General features: G+C 42.3%; 1 protein-coding gene across 1 annotated transcript in view; it reads right to left on the reverse strand.

Moving 5' to 3' along the window:
- Positions 1-3,613: 3,613 nt before the first annotated feature.
- The window catches only part of TMEM167B (transmembrane protein 167B), a 7,228-nt gene continuing 433 nt past the window's right edge, over positions 3,614-10,408 (reverse strand). Inside the window, exons 2-3 of the mRNA XM_018576804.1 lie at positions 5,482-5,613; positions 3,614-4,140 (exon numbers count right to left, since the gene is read on the reverse strand). Coding sequence (XP_018432306.1) covers positions 4,058-4,140; positions 5,482-5,613 — 215 coding nt within the window. The 3' untranslated portion in view covers positions 3,614-4,057. The remainder of the gene's footprint in view (positions 4,141-5,481; positions 5,614-10,408) is intronic.

Genomic DNA, 10,408 nt, shown 5'->3' on the forward strand with positions numbered 1-10,408 from the left:
CTCTCTTCCCACCCCCCCCCCCCCCAGCGGCTAGTAATGAAAGGTACACAGTGCCTTAGATTTCACATTGCAGATATCCAGCTATGTATGTGACTGTTGGCAAATACAGGAATTCCACTGCTATTTTTCCAGGAGGTATCAAAAGGGGCACAAGATTCAGAGACAGTTGGGTTATACAACTGCCTACAAAAGGACTTAAACACCCCCCCCCATGAGCAGCCTAGTATGACACCTTTCACTCACAGCATGCCCAATATCCCCCCCACCAATACCATAGGAACTCTTTACCCCAACCTGTCCTATCTCCCACCTTGACTGCCTTTAGGCGTTCCCTAAAGACTCATCTCTTCAGCGAAGCCTATACCACCTCGACCTAACCACTGAACCATTACATTCTCAAATAATTCATCCCCACACAGCTACCTCCTCATGTATCACTTCCCCCTCCTCTTTTAGATTGTAACCCCCCAGGGGCAGGGCCCTCCTTACCATCTTGTCTTGAATTGTGATGGTAATGTCTTCCTTGTATTGTAAAGCGCTGTGCAAACTGTTGGCACTATATATAAATACTATGTAATAATAAGTAGAGGGGGTGGGATCAGTTTTCCTCAATAAACTGCAAGAAATGGATTTTGCCGAAAGTACGCAGGTCCAATTTTCTTTCTTATTCATTGAGGGACACAGGATCCAGGGACAATCAAAAGCAATCCAACTGAGGGATGGGCAGCGACAACAGAACATCAACAGGCCCATACAACAGCAGAACTTGGGGCTGCCTGAAGCTCAAATAGTGGCCCAAAGCCTATGACAGGCATAAGATGAGGCCAAAACTTCCACCAGGTAAAAAGTAGAAAACTTGTAAACAGATAAACAGAAGACTTGGTGGCAGCCTTGCATATCTGAAACTGCTTCTTAGGCTTCTCAGTATCTGGCATATCTCACAGAATTAGTAGAGTACACCTTGACATGGAAGGGCAAAAACCAATGCTTAAGACCATAACCTTGGATAATGATCTTTCTGAGCCACTATGAAATGTTATAGTGAGACGATGGTTTACCTTTATGGGGAGCATCAGGGATGAGAAAATTGAAACAAAAATTGTTCTTGAAGTGCCGAGAGATCCAAATTCAGATCCCCAAAGGGTCATGGATTAAAAAAAAAAAAAAAAAAAAGCCAAACGTACTGTAGCTAAACATTAGCACAAACCACAATTACTTAATTCAATAGACTATACCAAGCTGTCCAATATTTACCTCAATGAGCAAATTGTTCATACAGTATCAAGAGGGGCACAGAATAAAAAAAAAAAAAAAAAACATGACACCCCCTGAACAAAGGTCTTAAAGAATGGGAGGCTAATGGTCTTTGGAACAAGACTGCAAGTGCTGAGGATCTGGCCCTTCATGGTAATAGGGTCAACAGTTGATCTAGAACTGATTGCAAAAAGGTGATGATTTGTCCCACTGAGTATTTCATGGGATAAAAGCTTATATCCTTATACCAAGAGAAGTATGCCTCCCATGTGTGTTGGTAGACCTTGCAGGACATACATTTCCTGGCTTTTAACATTGTGGGAATCACTGATTTGGTAATACCCCTGTTCCTTAAGGCATGGGCTTCAACAGCCCGGCCTTTAAATCCAGGATGATGAACTGGTCCTTGAGACAGAAGGTTCTGAGGATCTGGAAAAGCCCACCGAGCATCTTGCGGTAGTGTGAGCCGGTGGAATAACACATCTGCCTGGGCCAATCCAGAGCTATGAGGAAAACCAAAATGGCCTTAAGCTCAATCCTGTGGTGATGAGGGAAAAGTGTCACAGAGAAGGCTGTCCTGATCCCACAGAGCTACTAGAACATCCACTGCTTCCACCGGAGGATCTTTGTACCTGGTTAAAAGCCTGTCCACTTTGTTGTTGAACCTGGATGCTAGGAGGCGACATGTCCTGGAACACTTCCAGGTGTTCTTCCTGAGGAAGTCTGCCTGCCAATTGGACAAGACAAGACTGGGATGTGAAGTTCTGCCCAGGAAAGGATATCTTCTACTTCTCTTGACACAATGAGATTTCTGATTATTGATGTATGCCACGGCCTTGGCAATGTCCAGACTGATCTGGATTGGATGGCCCTCCAGTTGGGATATCCAGTACTGCATAAACAACCAAATCGCCTAGGAGTGGAAGGGGGCCCATAACAGAGTGAAGGATCCACTGATGATCTAAAAAAATAGGAACCTGCAGGTTTGCATTCCTGAAATCCAGAGGCCAGAAAGTCTTCCTGATAAAGAGAATCTATGGCAGGATTGGTGCAGTAGAACCCCTGGAACTGTTTGCCACAGGGACGGGAGCAATAGCACCCTGTTCCAGAACTGCTAAGGCCACTTAGAGACCTGGTAATCCGCAAAGGCTATCAGATGTCCCTCCACTTTGGAAAAAGGCAGTGCTCGCTCATCCTGAATAAGATTTATCCAAGAGTTTCAGTGAATTGGAAGTCCAGGGTTTGTGCATGGAGCTGAAATTGGAGGACGTATTCTGCTGCGGAAGTTGGGTACTCTTTCCCTTGGTTAAAAAAAAAAAAAATCCCCCTCAAACAGGTACAAGGCTGATAGGTGTTGATAGGTGTTTGGGTGGTCAAACAACTTGTCAGCTTTCCTGCAGTCTCCATAAAAGGAAGACTAAGAATATCAGCTGCATCAGAAAGGTCTTGAATGCCTTGGGAGCCATGAAAGAGCTGGGGTCAGCAGTGATAGAAGCTACAGGCTGATCCACAAGTATTAAGGTGGTGTTTACTGTGTCAATAAGGGCTGAAATGACTAATGAGCTGTCGTCTTCTCGTATGATGGGTCCCTCTCCATCTTTACGCAAGACCGTACTTCTTCTGATGGGGGCGGTGGGAGATGACAGTATGCTCTGACACTAGGACACTAAGCAGCTTACAGTTGGGATAACGGCAACTTTAAAACTTGATCTGGCACGTGCATCTGGGGGGGTGGTTTGGGAAGGATGTTATGTATAATTGATGTATTAAGATTTTGCCCCCACTCCGGTGGGAGATGTTTGTAAGAATGTATGCCTACCTGGAAAAAAATTAATAAAAAGTATTTTTTTTTAAAATGAGGGCTGCAATGGTCTTTAGTTCTATAGTGGTGACAGAAGACTGCAATTTCACCAATGTAGGTGCATACAGTAAGAGACTCTGCGTCAGGTAAGGTCATGGTGGCTGACGGCAGCTGCATATAGGACAGCAGCAACACAGCAGGATTCTTAAATGGAAAAAAAAACCCAAAGCCATGCTGGGAGTAGAAGGGGTCATACCAAGCTTGCCCACAATTTATTTTGTTTGCCAGTGTCCAATCCTCCTGTAGGCAACAGTATAAACCGACACTCTCTGAATTGCTGTGTCCCTCAATGAATAAGAGAGAAAATTAGATCTTTTAGGGTACCGTTCCTCTACTTAGACACATTCACCATTTCTAAAATGTCCCCTATAGGGCATGACCATCTTCTCTGTTTGAGCTCAAGTCCACTTTAAGGTCTGCCATGATTTACCTAGTTTTCCAGTTTACACACACACACGCTTAGCAATAATGAATAATTTTCACAATAGGCTCTACAAATTGTGTTTTCATATTTAATAATAATATTATTGAGAGTGCACAAAGGCATGGATAAAGCTAATTTGTAACCCTAAAAAAGGTTCTAAAATTGTCACAGAGAAGGAAATAATTTAGCCGCAGTTTTGTCAATAACATTGTAAGAGTGAAAAGTGCAAAAATCTATTAACCGCTTAACCTGTTATTATACCAAACTGCAGAACACTGTCTATTAAAAATAGGAAAAAACATAATAAAAGAAAATCAGCAGAGCATTTAGACAGAACGTCTCCAACCGGCCACATTATACTCTTCATGTTATACTCCCAGCACCACAAACTACTGCAGTAATGTGAAAGTATATATACAGTCAAATGTTGCAATGTTTCCATCTGTTCCTGCGTTATTTGCTCCTGGTCCCAATTTGCTGGGGATGCAACATAGAGATGAGTTGATGGGAACATCATTTCACTTTATAAACAGTACGTAAAAGGCCATCCCAAAACAGGACAGGGAGACAGCCAGGTGCAGACGAGATCCGATCACTGCAGCTAGAAAACAAACATAAAATACAGGTTACGATGGCATTCTGTCAAATCCATTCTGAATATTCTAACTGTATTTTCACATCATCTGACACATTGTAACAGGAAACCATTGTTAGAATCTAGGCTTTGCACTGAGGACAGATAAACTGAAAAATTTACTCTGTAAGCTTTATCTTTACAAATATACTACAGCTGTTGATGTTTTTTTTGGCCACAAGTCTGGAAAATGCCGCAATGCAGCCCAGCACCTAAAAGAAAAAATAAATTTCAAGGCTAACTAGGACAACTAATCGACTGAGTCGATAATAAGCGATAATGAAAATTGTTGTCAACTATTTTCATTATCGATTAGTTGATCAATCGATTCACAATTTTTGTTAATAGTTGAGGTACTTTTAAGATTTAACTCCTGAGTTTAATGTCACAGTTTTTCTCAAAACCTTGACAACCTACAGAGAAAAATATTTCAACGTAGCAAAGAAAGATGCAAAATAATAGTTTTTCTCAAAAGAGCAGAAGAATAGGAATTCAACCTGCCGGGACACTAGAAAAAAAAAAATGAGGCCTGATGGTTGGAGGCACCGTTATATGTGGGATTGTCTAACATTTTGTTTGGCCGTGTCCAAACCTCCTGAAGGCAGCTGTATAACCCAAATGCCTGTAAATTACTACATTACTGTGTCCCTCAATGAATAATAAAGAAAGATAAATTGCGCCATATGAATGGTAACATTTCAAAATGACCTGTGCTGCCTACGGAAAACAATTTAAAATGTCAACTTTAAGAATAAATTTACACTATAAAAGAAAGAATCTGGTTGGTTGCTAAAGTCAATACAGGTACCCCCTCTTTCAGATACAGGTGAAACTCGAATAATTAGAATATCGTGCAAAGTTCATTTATTTCACTAATGCAACTTAAAAAGGTGAAACTAATATATGAGATAGACTCATTACATGCAAAGCAAGATAGTTCAAGCCGTGATTTGTCATAATTGTGATGATTATGGCTTACAGCTCATGAAAACCCCAAGAACCCCAAATCCACAATCTCAGAAAATGAGAATATTACATCCAATCAATAAAACAAGGATTGTACATAGAACAATATCGGACCTCTGAAAAGTACAAGCATGCATATGTACTCAGTACTTGGTTTGGGCCCCTTTTGCAGCACTTACTGCAATTACTTTTGCACGATATTCTAATTATTCGAGTTTCACCTGTATGTGATCAAACGTGACTTCCTTTAACCATCAAAGAAGCAATTTCTTAATGGTAGATTAACTACTTGAATAAGTACTTCATTATTAAGAAACCATTACTGTTGTAATGTTCACTTACATTTATAGAAGACTCCCCAAACACCTTTCTTTTCAGACAAAAGCCAATTGCGCAATCGTGGAACCTTCTTGAAATAAGCGCAGGTGCAGACAAAAAGCAATGAGAAGACCAGAAGTCCATCCAGAGAGTATGCTACCAAGAAAGCAAAATGCATGTTTATCAGTACAAACACTCAAGCAGTGACAATTAGCAGCCTTACCAATCACTTCAACTGAAAATACAAGTTTTACTAGGAATCGTTACAAGCCCAATGCCTGCGGCCCTGAACAAGATAAAATGGCAAGCTGAATTGTGCCATCTGATTGAAGGATCTTAACAGTGTACTATTGGGACAGCCACTTAGGCAGTGGTCAGGAGCTGGTAGTGCACTCATGCTGTGGACATAGGTGGTCATACTTTAGTGTTTTGGAGACATCAGGTGACAAGTAACTGCAACTTTACGATTTGTGCCAGACCTCACTGTGCACATCCAAAAATGATACTTATCTGTCACCATGAGTCTAAGGGCAGGACATTTTAAGCCCTCAGGGGCAGGGCCCTCCTTATCATCTTGTCTTGTATCATAATGTCTTCCTTATATTGTAAAACGCTGCGCAAACTGCGCATAATTGCAGATTATTATGATCAGCGTAACCTGTGTCTGTGAATGAGATAAATGTGTCTATTATTTCTATTGCATGCCCACAGTTTGTGTATGTTCAAGAGCGTCTGTGAATCACATGGTTGCTATCCTGTTAAGCCCTTAAGGACGACCAAAGCCTTTTTGAAAAAAAATGTTGCACCTATGTTATAATCCACATTTTAGGCCTGAAAATTACTTTAAACTCCCAAACATTATTTTCTGAAAGCCAAGACCCTATAGAATAAACTGGTGGCAGTTGCAAATTGTTTATATTGCACGACATTAGCTCAAATTATTATCAAACCCCAACATTTTGTAAAAAATGCACTTAAGTTAGATTTAGTGCCCCAAAACACTATATAAAAACATTTTGTTTTCTAAAATGTAAAAGATGAGGTTACAACGAGTAAATAGACATCCAACATGCCCAGGTTAAAATTGTGTTTGTCTGTGAAACTGCGACAGAAATCAGTACCCCAAAAAGTCCATAGACGACGCTTTTAAAATCCCCTACAGGTAATCAGTTTAGAGATGCGTGTAACTACTGGCCCTAGAATTATTGCTCTCACTCCGGCGTGTGCGGCGATACCCAACATCATGTAGCACGATCATCATTTTTGTACGTAGGTGCACCCTGACTCGTGTTTACATGACGACTCGCGTGCTTGCAGGGGACTTTTAAAAAAATGTTTTCAGAATTTTTACATTTAATTTAATATTTTTAAAACTTTTTTTTACTTTAATTGCTATCACATAGGGGGGCTCACAAGCCCCCCATGTGATAGCATATTGGTGATCACAGGTCCTCTTTACGATGATACTGGGGGTCCAAAAGACCCCTAGTATCACCTTTCCACTTTAAATAAGCTATTGAAGTACAGATTGCACTTCAATAGCTTATTGCCGGGCTTCAGGAGCCAAGCAATGACAGCTATGCGACCAGAAGTGATGCAATACATGTCGCTCCCTCTGCCATAGAACAGGGAGGAGATCAGTGAACGGATGGTCACCGATCTCCTCCCCAGCTTCCCGCCGACAGCCAACAAGCTGGTCCTGGGCCCAAGAGAGGGGCAGTGGTGCACAGGAAACACGGCGGGGGTGTCGGGTGGCCCAGTTACCGGATCATAGAAGCGATCTGGCAGCAGCTGAGCCGCCAGAATCGCTTCTACTGTAAAGCCGACAGCCGCCTCTGCAAAACTGAATAAACTCCTGGCGGGAGTCTGTTTAACCCTTTCTAACTTCATGACAGGATCATCCTGCCATGGGGTGGTGAAGGGGTTAAAACAACAAAACACAGTAGAAGGCTTTACTGTCAAGTTGTCGTTCCTGAAAGCAAAAAGGGCAGTGACAAAGTCATGTGAAAAAGAAAGTACGCCCTCTTTCAATTCTATGGTTTTACATATCAGGACATCATAAAAATCATCTGGTCCTTAACAGGTCTTAAAAGTAGCTTAATACAGCCTCAGATGAACAACAACACATGACATATTACACTGTCATTATTTATTTTACAAACATAAAACCAAAATGCAGAAGCCATGTGTGAAAAACTAAGTACACCCTTACTGCTTCCATAGGAGCCCAAGCAGCAGTCAGGTGCTGCTATTCGAATGCCCTTGATTATCAGCAAGTGTGACCACCTCTATAAAAGCCCAGGTTTTTGGTCTGGAGCATTCAGGTGTGTGTTGACACAATTTCAAGGAGGAAATACATCAGCAATGATCTAAGTGAAGCAATTGTTGCTGCCCAGCAACCTAGGAAGGGTAATAAGGCCATTTTGAAACAATTTAATCCTTTCGCTGCCACCGACGTATCCCATACATCGCTGGAGCGGGCCCCTTTATACAGACTCCCGGGGGATACTCTGTTTACATGTGTAAAGCCGACTGTCTTGCATTGCAGGACAGAGCATGGCAGCAAAGCTTAGGTTTGGAAAGTTGCAGCAAAACAAACTACAAGACTTCTGGAACAATGTCTTTTGGACGGACGAGACCAAAGTGGAGATGTTTGGCCATAAGGCACAGTGCCACGTTTGGCAAAAATCAAACACAACATAGAACTACAAACACCTCAATCAACTGAAGCAATATTGTAAAAAAGAGTGGACCAAAATTCCTCCACCATGATGAGAGAGACTGATAAAGTCATACAGAAAAGGATTACTTCAAGTGATTGCTGCTAAAGGTAGTTCTACAAGCTATTGAATCATAAGGTGTACTTAGTTTTTCACACATGGCTTCTCTATTTTGGTTTTACGTTTGTAAAATAAATAATGACAAGATGTAATATGTCATGTGTTGTTGTTCATCCGTGCTTATATTTACCTAATTTTAAGACCTGACCAAGGGTCAGATGATTTTTTTGTATTATGTCCTGATACCTAAAACTACAGAATTCAAAGAGGGCGTACTTTCTTTTTCACACGACTGTAGGTATCCTGAGCTGTCAAGTGCTAAAGCTGGCCATACATGTATTACATTTCTTCTGTCTCCTGCTAAATCAGGCAAAGCTTTCTGCTGGTACCACTGGGCGTCTCAACCAAAGTTCATTTATAAATTGGCTTTGGTTGAAGTTGGCCAAAAATTGTCACCGAACAGAGTGCAGCCAATCAGCCTGCGGCTGTCAGAATACAAGAGCCGGCAGATGATATGCCTAAAAAGCGTAGATATGGGGAAGTGATTTTTCTCGTTCAGTGGGCTAAACAAGAAACATCTGAAAGTGTAAGACCAGCTTAAGTGTAGTGCCCATCTTTCTAAAAGAGAGACCATGAGGCGGATTTAGTAAAATAGTGGAGAACATTGACACAATTGTGGGAATATTCACTTCAATTTTCTAACCATGTGCCAATAAAATAACCAGAATCTGCTTTTCACATGATTGGGTAACTGAAATAAATCTCCGCACAATCTGTCATGTCAACTCCCAAAGTCTGTGATCACACATGCAGCAAAGGGGTGACAAAAACAGGCGGCTGATCTGCATTTTTACCACCCACCTACCGCCCCGGTTGCGGCCTCAGTGCTTTTTGCCAAATTGTTTTTGCAGCATGCCGTGTTTGGCAGGTGGTGCCACTTGCCAAATGCGTCCATTGAAGTCAGTGGGTCCGCAGCACGCTATTTTAAATGTAACGTCCTCTTTGGGGTTGAAAACCACAGTGGATTGCTTTGCAAAAGTAAGCCTGAAATGCTCAATTTTTTTTTTGTTCAACCCGTGGGCTGAATGAAAATAGAACAGATTCCTTCAACGCTTATGAGTATAATCCCCCCTGCTATTCCTTTGTGCCACCGGCCACTGTCCCCAATTGTTGCAAGCAAGACACACGTTTCTGCACCTGAAAAAAAAAACATGGTAAAACAAAGAAAACGCATGAAGCTTGCAGTTCAAACTGCTTAATGCACTTCTTTGCTGCTATGTCAGGAGTAGGACGGCACATTGAAAAGAACGGGCTGCCTGATGAGGATGTGCCAAGTGTGAGTGAAGCCTGAGGCTTTGTTCACACAGGGCCCCCTGGGATTCCTGCAGCCAGAGTCTATGGATTCCTGTGGCAGGAATGCCAGGTGTCCTGTTCAGATGCAGCCGCTGTACTGATTCAAGGTAATGACCGGGCAACAGCGGTCGCATATCTGTATGCTGCAGTCCACATATAACCGCACTGTATGATTACCTGCAGTCTGGGATAGATGACTTGCTGGATACATGAAAGACATGTCCAGGAAGAGTCATATCCCAAACCGCAGGTAATCATACAATGTGCGGTGATATGCAGACTGCTGCGTACAGATTCGGCCTCTGTCACCCAGTCATTTACTTGAACGTGTACAACGGCCACATCTGAAAGGAACACCTGGGATCCCTGCCGTAAGAATGCCGTGTTATGTGGGGTATACACAGTTCTATTTTTTTTTTCTTCAACCTGCGGGCTGATGAAAAAAACAGAACAAATTCTTCCAATGCTTACGAGCGTCGATGGGCGATTTGTGCGCCGTTTGCTTGTATTCAGAATACCCGACCGGCTGCTAGATCTGTGCGCCCGAGAATATTCCAACTAGCTCCTTTGATCAGCTGATGGAGGGATGCCTGGTGGTAGGGTGGCACCCACGGTACGAATTGTGGCCAGTTCATCAGGAGCCATTGAAAACTCAAACCGTGTTGTCATCTATCAGCCTGTGTGTATTACAGCCATATTGGCTAATTTATAAGAAACATGACAGTATGGCAAACCGATCCCCCTTCTCCTCTAATTCCCACCAGGAGATCGCACAGGCTGTCATACACAGCACCCCTATGTGTACCCCCCCCCCCCCC

Source organism: Nanorana parkeri, unplaced genomic scaffold, assembly GCF_000935625.1.
Source record: "Nanorana parkeri isolate BGI_ZX_2015 unplaced genomic scaffold, ASM93562v1 scaffold77, whole genome shotgun sequence".
In the NCBI taxonomy this organism is placed as follows: Eukaryota; Metazoa; Chordata; class Amphibia; order Anura; family Dicroglossidae; genus Nanorana; species Nanorana parkeri.